The sequence below is a fragment of the Phoenix dactylifera genome, unplaced genomic scaffold (genome assembly GCF_009389715.1).
Source record: "Phoenix dactylifera cultivar Barhee BC4 unplaced genomic scaffold, palm_55x_up_171113_PBpolish2nd_filt_p 000331F, whole genome shotgun sequence".
Taxonomy (NCBI): Eukaryota; Viridiplantae; Streptophyta; class Magnoliopsida; order Arecales; family Arecaceae; genus Phoenix; species Phoenix dactylifera.
This window is the reverse complement of record NW_024067794.1, coordinates 81,060-100,275: the sequence shown is the minus strand read 5'-3', so window position 1 is coordinate 100,275 and position 19,216 is coordinate 81,060. Positions and strand designations below refer to the sequence as shown.

Genomic DNA, 19,216 nt, shown 5'->3' with positions numbered 1-19,216 from the left:
CCCAACTATTCGGTGTAGGGCATATTAGGGACGGCACAAGAGGGAGGCTAGTGGTAGTACCTCGTGCCCCTTCCCAACTCCACCGGATAGGGAGCAAATAGAGTATAGAGCATAAGAAAGTTATAAATGAAAAACAAAGTAAATGAAAGTAGAATTAAGTCAAATTTTTAATCACTTGAAAACACACTTTAAGGATGAAATCATTGCAAGATTATATTTAAATAGGAGGAGTTTATTTGAAAAGAATTGATTTTGATCCTTGACATTCTTGTACTTAGTATTTTAATGCATGTCTTAACACATGGTATATTTTGCATATGGTATGATGTCTTGATTTATGGATTCTCAATATTTTGTAATGTTTCATACTTGGACAATTTGATTGAATGTTTGAATTGCTACATAACATCTTTTGTTTAGTTTTATTGAAAAGAAATTTCAGATTTGTCATTCACAATCATTGTTAAAATTTGAAAGCTAAATAAAATTGTAGAAAGGAGAAGAGAAGAACATCTCTATTTAGGGAAAATAAACTGATATTGATCTATCTTTCTACTTGCCTAACTTTGATACATAATGTCCTAATACTTGTTAAAATATCCTTTATTTTGTATCGAAACTCAAAATTAAACACAAAGATTCTGAAAGTGCTTTAATGTTATTGAAATATGTATTTTTCAATCGTAACAATTTAAGATGAGCTACATTGTGAAAGATACATATCTCATATTATGACTTAGAAAGCTTCTATTGAAAATCCTATGTAATTCAGAATCCGATTTTGTATAAAAGTTTAAACTCCATATGATTACTAAATAAAATGTTAATGTAAGAAAAACAGAATTTATTTTGATTGCTCCGATACGCATCCGAAATATATCATTTCTTACCTTCAAAGTATACTAATTTTGATTCAAATGATGTGTCTTACGATGATCTTGATTGCAAGTAAATATTTTTAAAATATATGACTTTATTTTAATATTTAAAAAATTTATTGAGCTTCATGTATACATTGCTGAAGAACTGTGATTAAGAAATTGAGTTCTATAAATACACATACCTCAATGATCATCTATATGTTTTTCTCTCCTACATTCTTAGAAACTATCATCAGAATATATATATATAGAGTGAATACTATAAATTTTGAATAATTCTAGATCACTCTACATTCTCGATAACATAGAATTTCAGTTTTATTCACGTTTATTATTAAATTCTGAAATTCAACCAAAGAAAAGAATGATTAAAGAAGAATGCATCTTTTGAGGGGGAGCTTTAGATATTCAGTATCTTATCCTAAAGAAACTTTAATTTGATGCATACCTTGAATTTTATGGATTGATTTTGATGAACCTCCTTATATTGTAAGACATGCTTTAATTACCTTGAGATGAGTTCTATAAAGGCTGTCTTATCTCAAACCTTGAGTCTTATGAAAATGAGCTGAAACTTATAGAAAATATATTTTTGAGATTGACAATTTTATTGAACATTATCTTCAAATTCTAAACTCTTAAATGGAATGATCAATAGAGGGGGAGAAAGAAAATTTCAGAAGGAGAGGTCTCACGGAACTTAATTACATAAATCTATAGGAGAGGGAAAGAATACTAAATGAAAAGTGATCCTAATACTCTCCAATATGTATCATCTGAAATTTAAATCTGAAAATCTTTATGATACACCTTGAGGCATGTTATTTGGTTAATATATCTTCTGCACAAATCATGAACCAAATTGCAATTCAAATAGTTGATCTTAAGAGCCTCTAATTTAATGAAAAAAGGGGAGAATAACGTGTTAAATTTTCTTGAGTATCTCGTAGAAAATCTATTTTGGAATTTACTAATGAGTCCTAATTGGCTTGCTCTTTAGAACTTCAATATTGTGCCAATTCATATTTTTATATATGTATCAAATCATGCTTATTTTCTAAAGGAATAAAAGAAAGTCCTTAAAAGAGCTCTAAGATATATCATAAATTGCATGAATTCATATTTTGGTATTTGTGCCCCAATGCTCTTATTATCATAAAAGAACTTTGAAGTCATGATCCAACATGATGATATGTTTTTCAAGTATATAAGTTTTGATCTTTTACTCTGAAAATCAATTAAATTGCTCTCGTGTTGATAAAATACTTAATAGATTGGGCAAACGTTCTTCAATGAACAAGCTTTCATACTTATTATTAAAGAGAGGTTAGATTTCCACTCATGTTTTTCCTTGAATATCATTTGTGGTACTTCTTGAATTAACCTAAGGAAGATTCCACCTACACTTGATTAGAAAACTATCTGTGGTATCAAATTAGAAAATCTCTTGAATTCACACTCGATGTGTTCTGATCTGATCTTTGTACTTAATGTTTCACTATCTTTTTGATGTTGTCAAAAAGGGGGAGAAATATCTAAGTATATGCTATATACTCAGAATGCTTTATTACTTTGAATTGAATACAAATCAGCTTAAAATTTAAATATGTTGATTGTGTTAAGCTGATTAAATCTAAAGCATTATCATGAAGTATGTTTTTAAATATATATATTTTTTCACTTCATGCAACTTAGCTATGTATTACTTCTAGAAATACAATATCTTTTATATTGCATATACTCCAAGTTTTGTCATCATCAAAAAGGGGGAGATTGATGACCCAAAGATTGATTCATAGATTGATTTTGATGATCACAAAACCTTGAAGTATAGATACTAATGTTTATGTTGCAAGGAGAAAGATATTTATTTTGCAAGGAACATAGTAAGTTGGAAGAACACAAGAAGGCCTCCAAAGCTCTCAAGTTGGAAGAAAGCTACAATTTATTGGCCCAAGTTTAAAGTTCAAAGGATTCAAATTGGAGGAGTAAAATCAAAAGAAAAATTCAAAAGAACAGTCTTCGAGTCGACTCCAGTGGAATTCGAGTCGACTCCGGAAAAGTATGAGTCGACTCCGGAGAAGTATGAGTCGACTCCTAGGAGTCACAGGCAGAAAAGTCAGAGAGCAGTTTTCGGGTCTGAGATTCGAGTCGACTCCCGCATTGCACGAGTCGACTCCGAGACTCCGCGACCATCAACAGACAGAAAAACCAAGTTACTGCCTCTGAGATTCGAGTCGACTCCCAGACAGCTCGAGTCGACTCCAAGGCAGCGCAACACCAAGATGGCAGAAGGCTGTGTTTCGCAAACTGAGAGCCGAGTCGACTCCAAGGAAGTTCGAGTCGACTCCAAGACTGGACGAGCCAAAAGACAAAGGATCGGGAGTTCGGGCTCTGAGATTCGAGTCGACTCCCAGGACAGTCGAGTCGACTCGAGAGGACAAAATTCAAAATTGGATCCACGGACTTCAGTGGATGAGCCGACTCCGAAATTGCCAAGTCAGCTCCAGAAGTTGGCGAGTCGACTCCAGGTTAAGACGAGTCGACTCCCAGTCGAGGCAAGCACATTAATTCAAATTTGGAACAGTGGCCGAGTCGTCTCCGGTAAAACACGAGCCGACTCCTGCAACAGGCGAGCCGACTCCTGATCGCGCGAGTCGACTCCGATCCCAACGGTAACATTGTCAGGAAATGCAGACTGTGTCCAACGGCTCTTTTTCTTGTCTCTAACGGCTATATTCTTGTTTCCATGCCATCTAAAGCTATAAAAATAAGAAGAGAGCTAGGGGAGAACTTATGGAAGTGGGAGAGATCATCTAGGAAAGAGATCTCAAAGAGATTACAAAGGAAATCTCCCATAAGCACAAAAGGGCCATCCAAAACGAAATAGAGAGAAGAAGAGCATCCAAGTGAATCCGAAAGCTTCCTCTCCATCCGTGTGCTGCCTCGGGGATCCTCTACTTCATGCCAAATCAGAGGAGGATCAAGTAAAGAAGAAGCCGAGCTCCTCCATCTTCAAAACTCGTTTGAGGGCTTCTCTTTACTCTATTTGTTTATATTGTCATATTTGCTTGTTAAAGAAGCTTTGTTTTGTTTTATACTTTGTTTTAATATCTTGTAACTTGATTCAATCAAGGGATTGAATCAAGGGGTTAAGGTTTGTTGGTGAGCCAAAGAAAAACCAACGGTGTTAAGGTTTGTTGGTGAGCCAAAGAAAAACCAACGGTGTTAAGGTTTGTTGGTGAGCCAAAGAAAAACCAACGGTGTTAAGGTTTGTTGGTGAGCCAAAGGGAAAACCAACGGTGATAGGTTTGTTGGTGAGCCGAGGGTAAAACCAACGTGTAAGGGTTTGATTGTGATCCCGGGAAAACAATCGGGGAGGTTCTAGTCGGTGAGCCTGGGAAAACCGACCGAGTTCGTTGTGCGCTCGTAAAACAACAAGTTGGGTTGTGAGCTTGTAAAACAACCGGCTGTAATCGGTAGGATTATAGTGAAATTCCCAAGAGGTCTTGGGGAGTGGATGTAGGTGCTGGGGTGCACCGAACCACTATATGTCCTTTGTGTTTGTAATGCCTTTAGTTATTGTCTAACTAACACACTTACTTACTTAGATAAATTGCTTGCTTAATTCTTATCCGCACATCCTTTAGTTGCAAGCATATTTAATCAAGTCGAAGTCTATACATCAAACCCTTGCTAAGTTTAACTTTCACTGTGCATCTATACAACTTAGCATAGTAAATCAAAAAGTTTTAGAAGTAGCATAAAAGTTTTAAAAGACCCAATTCACCCCCCCTCTTGGGTTGTATCTACTGGGCAACAAGGTGTTTTTGATTTCATGAACTAAACTCTAATTCCTTCTCAAGTAGTTTTTTTTCTCCTTTTTCTTACGACGAAATCGGGACTCTCATTCAGTTATCATGAATTGGTATCATTGACCACATGCTCAGGGGAAATTTTCATACAATTTCACTGCATGAGGGACTGCTGAAGCCAACAAACACAATTGTTATGTTTTTACTGAATCAAGAAAATAGACCAGTAAATATGTTTCTTAATTAATCTCCATTAGCTTAGACTTCGCTATCGTTTGAATGGAAAAGATCACAGATTCACAAACGATTCTAACTCCGTAATTTCACCTCAACTTGGGGGTTATACATTCCGAAAGCGACACCACGAAGCCTCCAGGATTCCTCTGCCACGTCGGGTTCTACGTGTCGCTTCCTGACTAGACCAAAAAAAATACCCGCTTCTATAAATGAACCGTCGGGGTCCGTTCCCCCTCAACTGATCCCCCTCTCTCCGCTCCATCAAAACATCGGCGAGTTTTTGGCGCGTTCCCGGCGATCCTTCACCGATTCATGGTCGATGATGGCCTCGGCCCTCGTGAACAACGTCGGAGTCTCGCCGGAGGGCTTCCTACGCTGCCCCTCGACGGCCTACTCCTCCTACGGCTGGCTCAACCCTCGGATCTCCTTCAGCCGCGACGTCGCCGACGGCGACCAGCCCTCGCCCGCCCCCGCCACATCCGTGGTGGCGCCTTCCGGTAACCCGCCGGAGAACCCCGATCCCGAGGCCCCCGCCAAGGACCTGGTCGACTTCGAGTTCCGGCTTCACGATCCCGTCGCCATGCTCCCGGCTGACGAGCTCTTCTCCGATGGCAAGTTGGTCCCGCTGCAGCTGAAGTCCTCCGCGGCCGAGGTCCGGTCGGCGGAGCTTCTGAAGTCGCAGCGGAGGGCGGAGATCGCCGCCGGATCGGACCCTTACGTCTTCTCCCCCAAGGCGCCGCGGTGTTCCAGCCGGTGGAGGGAGCTGCTCGGCCTCAAGAAGGCGCAGAACCCGAAGCCCGACGCCCAGAAGCCCGCCGCCGCCGCCTCCAAGAACCCGAACGCCAAATCTCTGAAGCATTTCCTCCACCGGAACACTAGATCGCCGCCGGCGGACTCGATCCTGAGCCTCCCGCTACTCCGCGACTCGGACTCCGAGTCGGTGTCCATCTCCTCCCGGCTTTCCCTCTCCTCCTCCTCCTCCTCCGGCCCCGAGCACGATGATCTTCCCCGGCTATCCCTTGATTCCGAGAAGCCTGCGGCCCAGATCCCGATCTCGCTTAGCCGGAACCCGCCGCGGCTCCGAGTGGCCCGGCCTACATCGTCCACCGCCACGACGGTAGGGGAAACCCACCCGCCGGCGAGGGTCGGCCGGAGCCCGGTCCGGCGGGCGTCCGACCCGGCGGCGCCACCTCCGCCTCCGCGGGGACTGTCGGTGGACAGCCCGCGCATGAACCCGGCGGGGAGGGTCGTGTTCCAGGGGTTGGAGCGGAGCTCGAGCAGCCCTGGGAGCTTCCACGGCGGTCCGAGGGTCCGGCCCAGGGGGATGGAGCGATCCTACTCGGCCAACGTCCGGGTTACTCCGGTTCTCAACGTCCCGGTCTGCTCGCTCCGCGGCTCGGCCAAGTCGGTGTCGGTTTTCAGGTTCGGCCGGCTCTTCTCGGCCCAGAAGAAGGAACGGGACCGGCCGGCTCGCGCTCGTCGGGACGGATCCGGAGCGGCGCTGGCGCCAAGATCAACGGCGAGAAGTCTTCTAGAGATTACGTAAAATCCGCATCGAAATAAATCACAAAAATCACTAGAAAATAGGGAAAAACATTTACAACTGATCTTTCTTTAACAAGCAGTCCTTTATTTTTTTTTTTTTACTTTTTTTCTCAAATCTTTTGAGGGTTTTTTTTTTTTAGATCCGCCTGTAAGTATTGCTTTTCTGGCTTTTATTTTTGATCTATTGCTTTGGATGTGGCTTTCGTTTTATTTTTTTCGGTGGTAAATTGTTGGGTGGAACCGAAGAAAGAGGCCAACTGTTTTTTTTTATTAAAAAAACACTTTGCCACCGCGTATGTTAGCTTTATGTGGTAATATCTCTTTCGTCCACTGTTTAATTGCGGCATTGTATTGTTGGGCGTGGCACTTTGCTACAAAACGCCGCCCGGTTTTTGTTTTTCTGCTGTAACGAGGGAAACTTGTTCTGCTAATACTTTTTTATGGCATGTTGTAGTCAAATTTTTTTTAATAAATAATCGATGTATGACTAAATATATGTCATATTTTTGCAATCTGCCTATGGCCTGTCTCAAGAGCTCATACTGTACTGTTTTTTAGTCCACATGAGTTATGGGTTAGCTTTGCTTTGATACCATTTATAACAACACTTAGCTTCACTTAAAATAACTAGATGGAAGATATTTTTTGAGTTCTAAGTTATGAGCTTGGTTTGCTTTGATAATTGTTAGGGGAAAAATCCCAAGTCATATATCCACAGAGGCGCTCGGCCGAAGAGCGCCGACCGGAAAGCTGCTCGGCCAAGAAGTGCCGACCGGAAAGCCACTCGGCCGAAGAGCGCCGACCGGAAAGCTGCTCGGCCAAGAAGTGCCGACCGGAAAGCCACTCGGCCGAAGAGCGCCGATCGGAAAGCTGCTCGGCCAAAGGATGCCGACCAGGAAGGCGCTCGACTAGAGGGCGTCGACCAGAGCGCGCGCCAAGAGGTGCCCCACCCAAAGCTGCTCGGTTAGAAAGTGCCGACCAAAGACAGCGCCGAGGCGCTCTGCTAGAAGGTGCTCGCCTAAAGGGCGCCAACCAGGAGCACTTGAAGCAACCCCGCCACAGGGCGCCCCATTGGGCGACCAGCTCGGCTCGGCACTCTTGCCGAGCCGATGCCTTAACCAAATGTTCAACCTCCGCCTAAAGTCCAAGGGACTGACAACTCCTACGGCTTGCGACCTGCCACTATTTCCAAGCCATCAAGGCATAAGATCTTCGCAGGTATTCGGCACGACCTGCCATTAATGCATGAGACTCTCTCAAGTCTCCGATGCACTCAGTCATTTAATGAACACGGCCCAAGACGATCTCCGGATCACTGAACCATCAGAGCGCATGGCTCTACCTGACCGCCGGTTCATTCGGTAATAAATGCACTTACCATCCACAGACCCCAGGCCCGCTACGGCCGACGGTTCAACCACTCCAACAGGTTCGATCGACCGTGACAACTCCCTGGTTCCGGTCTGATTCGGCCTTTTTTTTCCACCACGCCATTAATGGGCCAAATCGTGCCCAATTATCACATAACGGGACAAACCTCCTGTCACCTCCCAGGTAACCGAATCCTCCTATAAAAGGGAACCTGGGGGGAAGAGAAAAAGGGGACAAAAACGGGAGGAAAAATTCGAAGCTCTCTCTGTCTTCTCCACATACTCTCTTCCCTGCTCTCTCCACATACTTGCCCCCTCTGACTTAGGCATCGGAGGGCCGGCGCCGGGGAGCCCGGCCACCGGCTTTTTTGCAGGACAGGACAGGACTGGACGCACCACTCCTCTTCGGACTTGCACACCCCCCGCGGCGGAGGACGCAGCCGGCCGGCGCACCGCCGTCCGCCCCCTGCAGCAGCGGAGCTCCTCCTTCCCCGGCTTCGCGGCGGCCCCCGGGTCCAATTTCTAGCAACAGTTGGCGCTAGAAGGAGGGGACCGAGTTCGCCACCATGAAGCTAAGAAGCAAAGGGGCTTCCAACGCCTCTCGACGTCCTCCACCAAGCCCAGAATGCTCCGTTCGGAACTCATCACCCCCGGTTGAGCCAGCACCTCAAGTTCGACCGGAACAATTTGATGCCCTGGTGCAGCAAGTGCAGGCGTTGGCTACCGCCGTTCAAAACTTGCAACCCAGGGGCATCCCAGCAGCACCGCCTCCCCCGGCTCCAGTCCAACTGGGGCCCTCTACTAGCGGGCTTCCTTCTCGAGGTCAGGACTCTCAAGTCCAGGCCTCCCTTTGGAGAGAGCACCCAGTCAGAGATCACGGAGGCTGGCCACAGCCTTCAGAAGCCGAGTCGGTTCCAGGGCAACCTGCACCCAGAGGAACCGCTGTAGCGATCCTCCAGAATGATGAACTCGACAAGAAGGTCGAAAAGCTGGAGCGCCAAATCCAGGCACTCCACGGAAGAAAATCGGGACGTAACGGCGACTTCGAGTTCAATACGAAGTCGCCCTTCTCCCAGGAGATTGAAGATGAACCGGTTCCCCTCCGGTTCAAAATGCCCCAGGTGGAGCCTTACAACGGCAAGACTGATCCCTTTGACCACCTGGAGAGTTACCGGGTCTTGATGGCCCTACAAGGAGCCTCGGAAGCCATGATGTGCAAGGCTTTCCCGGCGACACTTCGAGGACCAGCCCGGCTTTGGTTCACCGGGCTGAAGCCAAGTACTGTCTCCTCCTTTGAACAGCTCGGCAGACAGTTTGCCGGCAACTTCGCCGCCAGCCAGCCCCAGCAGCAGACATCCGACTCCCTCCTCGACATCAAACAAAAGGAGGGAGAGTCCTTCAAGGAATATCTGGACCGGTTCACCGCCGCAACATGGGAAGTCCGGGAGCTTGACTAGTCAATCGCCATGTCGGCGCTGAAGACTGGAGCCCGGTCCTACAGATTCCTCTTCTCGATTGAGAAGAATTTCCCAGCGGACCTCACCGAAATGTTCGCTCAGGCACGGAAGTATGCCAAGGCGGAAGAGGCCGTGGCAGTTAGGCGGGGTGGAACCGAGCAGAATCCCAAGAAGAGGCGCCGCGAGGAACGCGGCCGACCCAGAAGCTCGTCTCCACGACGAGCTAAGAATCCGCCCCGCCCGAAGAGTCCACCCCGGTTGAGAGGACCGCCGCAGCAGAGGTCACTCCGCCCGAGGTTCCCGCTGCAGGCCCGTGCACCTGAAGGGAGGTATGAAAAGTATACTCCCCTCAATGCTCCTCGGGCTGAAATCCTCATGGAGATTGAGAATCGGGATTGCATCCGGCTCCCCCCTCCAAAGCCAGACACCAGAATCCGGCGTGATCTCCGGAAGTATTGCCGTTTTCACCGGGATCACGGCCATGATACCGAGGATTGTTATCAGCTCCGAAATGAGATCGAAGCACTCATTCGCCGAGGGGTGCTCGATCGGTTTGTGCAAGGCCGGCGCGAAGGGAAGAAGCCAGCCGAAGGAGCAGCACAGCCTGAAGGTTCCAATGCCAACAGGCCCATCGCCGGCGTCATCAACACTATCCGAGGAGGGACCTCGGCTGGAGAAGCCTCAGGGGAAGGAACCTCCTCGAAGCGCCCGCGCACATTTGAAGCTATCTCCTTCTCAGACGACGATCTAGAAGGAGTCGAAACTCAATGGTCATCTCCATGATCATAAATAAATTTGATGTAAAACGCATCCTGGTTGATAATGGAAGCTCGGCGAATGTTTTGTATTTTGATGCTTATTGTAAAATGGGGATGACAAAGGAACAGCTACGGAGGATGAATGCTCCGCTAGTTGGATTCACTGGGGATTCAGTCCCAGTAGAGGGCGAGATCGACCTTCTGGTCACAGCCGGGCTCGCCCCTCGTGAAAGTACCGTGGGTATGAGCTTCCTTGTGATACGCCTGCCCTCGGTTTACAACGCCATCCTTGGAAGGCCAGGACTCAACGCCCTCCGAGCAGCGGTCTCAACTCACCACCTGCTGATGCGATTCCCCACCAGCCAGGGGGTCGGCGAAGTCCGAGGAGACCAAATGGTGGCAAGGCGATGCTACCTGGCGACCCACGAGGCAAAGCGACCCGCCGAGGTGCCTGCCCCAGCGACTGACCAGCCCTCAACCGAGGTTATGGAGGCACGGGCCAACCCCCAGAAAGAGCGGGTAGAGCCCGGTGAGTTATTAATTCAGGTTCCTCTACGTGAGAACTCTCCCGAGCTAACCGTGCAGGTCGGCTCCGGCCTTGGCAAGCACGAGAGGGGTCGCCTCGTCAACTTCCTGCGAGACAACATGGATGTTTTCGCATGGTCGCCTGCAGACATGCCGGGGATAGATCCAGAGATCATGGTCCACCGGCTCCAAGTAAAGCCAACCAGCAAGCCCGTGAGGCAGAAGAAGCGAGGCGCCGCCCCTGAACGACAGCAAGCAGCAGCCGAGGAGGTCAGCAAACTCCTTGAAGCTGGATTCATCCGGGAGATAGCTTACCCGGAGTGGCTCGCCAATGTGGTCCTCGTCAAGAAGGCCAACGGGAAGTGGCGTATGTGCGTGGACTACACCGACCTGAATAAAGCCTGCCCGAAGAACAGCTTTCCACTTCCTAGCATAGACCAGCTCGTGGACTCCACCTCGGGTCACGAGCTGCTGGCATTCATGGACGCCTTTTCCGGATATAACTAGATCCGCATGGCGCCAGAAGACGAGGAAAAGACAGCCTTCATCACCGACGGGGGAACCTACTGCTACAAAGTGATGCCATTCGGTCTAAAAAATGCCGGGGCGACTTATCAAAGGCTGATCAGCCGGATCTTCAAAGACCAAATAGGCCGAAACATGGAGGTCTACGTGGATGACATGCTGGTGAAAAGTAAGGCGGCGCAAGACCACATAGCCGACCTCAATGAAGCATTCTCCACACTCCGAAAGTACCAGATGAAGCTCAACCCAGCTAAATGTGCATTCGGGGTCACCTCCGGCAAATTCCTCGGCTTCATCATTACACAACGAGGAATCGAGGCCAATCCAGAGAAGATCCGAGCCCTCCAAAGGATGACGCCTCCCAGGACGGTCAAGGAGGTACAGCGGCTCACGGGCCGAGTGGCAGCCCTCGGGAGGTTTATCTCCCGCTCGGCCGAGCGCTGCCTTCCATTCTTTGCAGCCCTCAAGAAGCCGAAGAACTTTTTGTGGTCGGACGAGTGCCAGCAATCTTTTGAAGAGCTCAAGCACCTGCTGGCTTCCCCTCCCCTACTCACGAAGCCTCAACAGGGTGAGCTCCTCTACTTCTATTTAGCTGTCTCCCCTGTAGCAGTAAGCTCGGTCCTGGTCCGAGAGGAGGGGAAACTTCAGAAACCGGTGTATTACACCAGCCGGGTCTTAAGGGATGCTGAGACCCGATACTCCAAGCTTGAGAAGACCGCCTATGCTTTGGTCATCTCAGCTCGGAGGCTCCGACCCTACTTCCAAGCTCACGCAGTGGCCGTGCTGACTGACCAGCCGATCAAGCAGATCCTGCAAAGATCGGATCGTGCGGGTCGGATCACCAAATGGGCCATTGAGCTCGGAGAATTCGACATTGAGTACCGGCCCAGACAGGCGATCAAAGCACAAGCACTCGCAGACTTTATGGCCGAGTGCACTATACCAGATGAGGTCAAGCCTGAACCTGAACCACCGCTGGAGCAGACCCCGAGTTTCACATGGGCTCTACATGTCGATGGCTCTTCAAACTCGGGGGGTAGTGGAGCAGGATTTATTCTCACCAGCCCGGAGGGGGTGGTCGCCGAGCAGGCCCTGCGCCTCGAGTTTCCTGCTTCCAATAATATGGCGGAGTATGAAGCGCTCGTCGCCGGGCTTAAGCTAGCCAAAGAGCTAGGAGTGAAGGACTTGAAGGCCTTCAGTGATTCCCAGCTCGTCGTCAACCAAATTGTGGGCGACTTCGAAGCTAGAGACCCGACCATGCAGAAGTATCTCCAGAAAGTACGGGATCTCGCCTCGACCTTGGACTCTTTCCACGTCCAACATATTGCCAGATCGGAGAATCTCAGGGCCGACCGGCTATCAAAGCTGGCATCCTCTCGCATGAGCGAGCTTCCCAAAGGGGCAGTCCTGGAATATCTCCAAAAGTCCAGCACGGACGAGACCGAGCGGACCCTCTGCACCGAGCTCGAGCCAAGCTGGATGGATGGACTCATCAGCTATCTGCAAGACGAAACTCTCCCTGCCGATGTACGAGAGACTCGCCGAATCAAGCGCCTCGCCACCCGATACATACTATACGAGGGAAAGCTCTATCGAAAATCCTTCACCTCTCCCCTTCTCAGATGCCTTCGCCCAACGGAAGCTAATTATGCCCTGCGCGAAGTCCACGAAGGAATTTGTGGAAACCATCTGGGAGGACGAGCCTTGGCCCATAAAATTCTGCGCCAAGGGTATTATTGGCCGACACTCCAGAAGGATGCTATGGATTTCGTCAAGAGATGCGACCGGTGCCAAAGGAACGCCAACGTTCAGCGCCGGCCCTCGGCTCTTTTGACTTCTATCAGCTCCCCTTGGCCTTTTGCCCAGTGGGGAATTGACATCCTCGGGCCATTTCCTCTGGCCACCGGGCAAAGGAAGTTCCTGGTCGTCTCCATCGACTACTTCACTAAGTGGGTGGAAGCTGAGCCCCTCGCCCGGATAACCGAACAGAAGATGCGGGATTTCGTTTGGAAGTCCATCATTTGCAGATTCGGGCTTCCCCGCATCCTTATCTCTGACAACGGTCGCCAGTTCGACAACATCCATTTCAGAGAATTCTGCTCCGAGCTTGGCATTGACCACCGCTTCACCTCGGTCGCGCATCCTCAGACAAACGGAGAAACCGAGGTAACAAATCGTACTATTTTGCAGGGTCTCAAAACCAGGCTCGACAAATCCAAAGGACAGTGGGTCGAAGACCTATACAATGTTCTGTGGGCTTACCGGACTACGTTCCGCGTCCCCACCGGCGAGACTCCCTTCAACCTGACATATGGGACGGAGGCCGTCATTCCACTAGAGATTGGGCTCCCCTCTCCAAGAGTCGAGCACCACGATGCTAGCTCTAACTCTTCGCAGCTCAGAGGCAACCTCGACTTGATCGAGGAAACAAGGGAGGTCGCCCGAGTGCGTATGGCGAGGTACCAACAAAAGACAGCTCAGTACTACAACGCCAGGGTCAAAGTCAAATCTTTCAGACCAGGGGACCTTGTCCTAAGAAGAGCTGAAACCTCCCGACCAACTGAGCGAGGGAAGCTGGCCCCGAATTGGGAAGGACCATACCGAATCACGCGCATTCGCCGGCCCGGAGCTTATCAATTGGAGTCTCTAGATGGGACTCCCATTCCGCGGAGCTGGAGCTCTGAAAATCTCCGCGTGTACCACCAGTAGAACCCTAAGGGGTCCCTCATCATTCAACTATTAAATTTCATCTTATGAATTTCACTCTATAAATTTCATTTCACGGTAAACTGATGGATTGCGAACTTATTCCGAGCTCACCAATTTTCTTGATTATCTCATGGCATCAGGTTTATTCTTCCCTAACCGCGGTTGGGATGCCCTGATACCTCGGGACGATGGAGTACCTGCGTGGACTCCCTGAAGATGTCCATGAGTTTATGGTGCGCTCTCCATGGACGAGCTCGGCTCGTGCTCCATCGATTATTGAGTAGCGGTCCTCTCTGACCGGACGAGCTCGGCTCGTGCTCCATCGACTATTGAGTAGCGGTCCTCTGACCGGACGAGCTCGGCTCGTGCTCCATCGATTATTGAGTAGCGGTCCTCTCTGACCGGACGAGCTCGGCTCGTGCTCCATCGACTATTGAGTAGCGGTCCTCTGACCGGACGAGCTCGGCTCGTGCTCCATCGATTATTGAGTAGCGGTCCTCTCTGACCGGACGAGCTCGGCTCGTGCTCCATCGACTATTGAGTAGCGGTCCTCTGACCGGACGAGCTCGGCTCGTGCTCCATCGATTATTGAGTAGCGGTCCTCTGACCGGACGAGCTCGGCTCGTGCTCCTACCCCGACCTCGGCCGGGATGCCCCGATACGTTGGGATGTTGTCTTCATTGGCCAAGCAAGCTCGGCTCATTTTTTACCGGCTTCAGCCAACGAACTCGGCCCGCTATTCCATTTCTGGATTTCTCTGCCGACGTCCTCAAGAAGCGGAGTCCGAGCAGAGAAGCGTCTCCAGTCGCCTCGGCGCACGGACGCATTTTATTTATTGTCGGCATTATTTTATCTATCTATGGATTTCTCTGCCGACGTCCTCGAAGAATGGAGTCCGAGCAGAGAAGCGTCTTCAGTCTCCTTGGCGCCAGGACGCATACGGTATAAGGTACCATTTATTTAATGTCTTTACATTATTTTATTCTTGGACTTTTCTCTGCCGACGTCCCCAAAGAACGGAGTCCGAGCAGAGAAGCGTCTTCAGTCGCCTCGGCGCCAGGACGCATACGGTACAAGGTACCATTTATTTAATGTCTTTACATTATTTTATTCTTGGACTTTTCTCTGCCGACGTCCCCAAAGAACGGAGTCCGAGCAGAGAAGCGTCTTTAGTCGCCTCGGCGCAAGGACGCACACGGTACAAGAATGGAGTCCGAGCAGAGAAGCGTCTTCAGTCGCCTTGGCGCCAGGACGCATACGGTACAAGGTACCATTTATTTAATGTCTTTACATTATTTTATTCTTGGACTTTTCTCTGCCGACGTCCCCAAAGAACGGAGTCCGAGCAGAGAAGCGTCTTCAGTCGCCTCGGCGCCAGGACGCATACGGTACAAGGTACCATTTATTTAATGTCTTTACATTATTTTATTCTTGGACTTTTCTCTGCCGACGTCCCCAAAGAACGGAGTCCGAGCAGAGAAGCGTCTTTAGTCGCCTCGGCGCAAGGACGCACACGGTACATGAAGCGGAGTCCGAGCAGAGAAGCGTCTCCAGTCGCCTCGGCGCACGGACGCATTTTATTTATTGTCGGCATTATTTTATCTATCTATGGATTTCTCTGCCGACGTCCTCGAAGAATGGAGTCCGAGCAGAGAAGCGTCTTCAGTCGCCTCGGCGCCAGGACGCATACGGTACAAGGTACCATTTATTTAATGTCTTTACATTATTTTCGTTTTCGGATCTCTGCCGACGTCCTTGAAGAATGGACTCCGAGCAGAAAGCATTTGCAATCGCCTCGGCGAAAGAATGCTCACGACATCGGCACATTATCATGCTAAGGCTGGTGAGTCCCTGTTACGAGTTGGCAAATATTCAACCAATCTGTGGGGAGAGAATTCGGTCCGACCCCGATAATTCAAGGCTCGGACCCGAAGTTAATTAACTTCGCTAAAGCTAAGTCCTAATGACCGCCCCAGGGCTTGGTCGCATTGGACTAGGCTCGGAAAGACTTTCCGAGCCCGAACCCTTTGGGTGAATGATACTCCAAACAATGGGGCTCGACGAGCCGAACCTAAACCCAAACCCTGTGGCGGGCGAAATTAGAGGCCATAGAGCCCATGTCCTCGGAACTCAAAACGGATCCGAGCTGGAAAACCTACGCTACGTAAACGAGTTTCCAATAAGAAATGCATATTCATTTCAAAAAGGCCCGTAGGCTAAGTACAAAATTCGGGTTTGGCCCTTACAAGAATGGGAGGCCATCCCAACCTTACAAGAAAGAACAAAAATTACACTAAAGGTTCGAGTTCGACCACCTCAGCCTCGGCGGTCCCGGGAGTGGTCGGCTCAGCAGCCGAGACCTCTACAATGGCCTCGGCAATAATAGGAGCGGCCTCGGGGGCGACCTCGGTCGCTTCAGGATCGGCTACGGCCGCCTCAGCTCCCGGACTTTCTGCCTCCGCCTCCGCCCTCCCTGCTCCCGGTTTGAGCAGGTTTACATCGAAATCCGGGAGAAGATGCCGCAACTGGTTGCGGAAATCCCGGAAGCCTTGGATTAACCCGTTCACGCCCTCCTCTGCTAAGAGGTCGCGAAACTCCTCCGACTCACGGAAGAGCTTGACGGCGTCCGGGGCCTGCTCCCGGGCCTCCTTCTCCCGAGCCTCATGGTAGGCGGCCTTCCGCTCCAAAATCTTTATTTCTCTTTCGCGATCCGCGAGCAGAGATTGCACGTCAAGTAGACGGATCTCGAGATCTCGGACCTTTATTCGAGCCTCCCCCACCTCCTGCTCGCGTATAGCGAGCGACGATTCGGCCTCCGTCCGGCGGGCCTCCGTGGCGCGCACTTCGGACCTAGTCAAAGAGTGCGCGCCTTTCTCCTCTTCAAGTTCGGCGACCAGAGTCCGAACCTCGTCTTCGGCCGCCCCTAGCTTCGCTTGAAGCACTTTCTGCTCGGCCTCAGACGCGAGGAACTTTGTTTCGGCCTCCTCGCGCCCCCTTTGATGCCTTCGGGCCCGGTCCCGATAGTCCTGGATGATGTGAATCATCGTCTCGGTCTCGTGGAGGCGCTGCAAGAGGGACATGTAAGAAACAGTTTTAAGCCGAAACACCAATTTGCACAGAGATAAAAGCTGACTTACTCGGATGGAAGAGCAAATAGCGGAGTCCATGAACTCGCCGTAGTTCATGGACCGAATTTTTGCCTGGTCGGCCGGGAGCAGCGCGACCCGAAGAACTTCGCGCGCCACTTGTACATTATCGAGGGCCGAGTCGCCCTCGAAAACAGCCCATCCAGGAGCGTAAGGCACCCGCTCCTGAGGACCCGAAGGACCCGCCAGACCGGCCTCAGCTGGCCGGGGTGCGGCCGACCCCGTTGCTTCTTGGCTATTCCCCGGCTCAAAGCTGGGGAATTGGGGTCGAGTAGACGGCTGACCGGACCGCTGCGTGGTAGAGGTGGGGCGTGCGAGCGCCAGATCTGCTGAGGTCCTCCCTCCCTGGTCGGAATCTGGAGCTTCCCGCCGACCAGGGACTTGCGAGATCGGCACCGGACACAGAGGTGCCATTGTGGCTCCGCCAGAGCCCACGCCCTCTCCCCGACCAGCCTCAGGGCGCACGGGGCGAGAAGCGCGCGCCTCAACGGTTGTGGTCGTCGAGGTCTTCGCCGAGGTCTTTGCTTTCTTCCTCGGCTCGGTCGGTTCTCCTGAGAGTTCAGCCGCCCTCTTTTGGAAGCGGGCGTAAAGGACTTCGCTCTTGGTCACCATTTTTGCGATGTCTGCAAAGATGAGCAAAATTAGAACATTAGAACAATAAGGAAATAAGAAGTTGCTGTAACTATCCTTACCCTGAGGACGTGCCGAGCTCAAGCCCACGTTCACCAGGGCGTCCTCGCTAATGAGGCCGTTCAGCAAAATCCCGTCCCCAAGGTTGCGGGTGGTATCGAAGATCTCCTGCTCACGCGGAGAAAGCTGGGGGAGCCTGTTGATGGATTTAAGTTGGGCCGGCCTCCACCTGGGGTCAAACCCCCAGGCCCGTTCGGAACCCAGGAAGAAGAATTTCTCCTTCCAACCATGAATGGATGAGGGGGCACCATGAAAAAGTGGACGACCCACCCGGAGGGCGATGTAGAGCCACTCCCCGTCTTCCGGGTTCGACTTAAAAATAAAAAGTCGCCGGAAGACGTTGACAGAGGTAGGAATCCCCTGTAGTAAACACAGTGATAGGAAACCCATCACTGCCCTCCAAGCGTTTGGAGTGAGTTGCGCCGGGACCAACTGGCATACCGCCAGCAACTCATTCACAAAGCTGTGAAGAGGAAACCGGAGGCCGGCCCAGAGTGACTCCGAGTGCACTCCGATCCGGCCTACCGGAGGATCGGTTACCCGATCCCTTCGCCTGGCGGGTTCCAAATGGAACCCGTGAAGAGGGAAAAACCACTCTTCGGTCATCTCGACCTCCAGGACACTCATGGTGGATACTACTTCGCTAGGCAAAGAACCCATTACAAGAGAGGGAAATCAAAAAGAAGGGGGACCTGGGAAAGATGCCGGAGAAAAGGGACTTCGGTCTGAGGAAGGCTGGGAGAATAGGAAGCTGGAAGCAGAAGGCAATAGAAAGAGGACAGGGGGCCGGGGGAGAGTTTATATAGACCTCCCCGACGGCCCGGATCAGCGAAGAAAGCGCTGCGTCCTGGTTAGATGATAACACGTGTCGGCCTAAAAGACAGAACGACGCATTTAATTAGGGTTGGCGCTTCGAATGTCGAAGCGCCCCATCGGATCGTGCGGAAAGGCATCCGCAATCGAAGATCGTGCGGCCCCATCATGAGCCCACGACGCGAGGACGCTTCGCAAAAGGTGTCCCAATAATGAGGCTCTTCGGGAAAGAAGAGACGCCGCCTATTAAAGGCTCCTCGAAGCGTTCGATAATTCAAAACGCACAGTAAATCAAAATTTTCGGAATTCGTGATGACCCAATTAAAGCTACTTCCCGCGCTCCAGCTGATAGCCAACTGGAGCTCGGAAGTCGGGGGGTAATGTTAGGGGAAAAATCCCAAGTCATATATCCACAGAGGCGCTCGGCCGAAGAGCGCCGACCGGAAAGCTGCTCGGCCAAGAAGTGCCGACCGGAAAGCCACTCGGCCGAAGAGCGCCGATCGGAAAGCTGCTCGGCCAAGAAGTGCCGACCGGAAAGCCACTCGGCCGAAGAGCGCCGACCGGAAAGCTGCTCGGCCAAAGGATGCCGACCAGGAAGGCGCTCGACTAGAGGGCGTCGACCAGAGCGCGCGCCAAGAGGTGCCCCACCCAAAGCTGCTCGGTTAGAAAGTGCCGACCAAAGACAGCGCCGAGGCGCTCTGCTAGAAGGTGCTCGCCTAAAGGGCGCCAACCAGGAGCACTTGAA

General features: G+C 50.7%; 1 protein-coding gene across 1 annotated transcript; it reads left to right on the top strand.

Moving 5' to 3' along the window:
• Window positions 1–5,175: 5,175 nt before the first annotated feature.
• LOC103719397 lies at window positions 5,176–6,987 on the top strand. Its single transcript, XM_008808615.4, has one exon. It carries the CDS (start codon window positions 5,253–5,255, stop codon window positions 6,477–6,479), a length of 1,227 nt encoding a protein of 408 aa, XP_008806837.2. The 5' UTR covers window positions 5,176–5,252; the 3' UTR covers window positions 6,480–6,987.
• Window positions 6,988–19,216: the final 12,229 nt, after the last annotated feature.

Excerpts from the sequence above, each read along its gene's own strand:
- LOC103719397 (XM_008808615.4), top strand. The coding sequence starts at position 5,253 with ATGATGGCCTCGGCCCTCGTGAACAACGTCGGAGTCTCGCCGGAGGGC.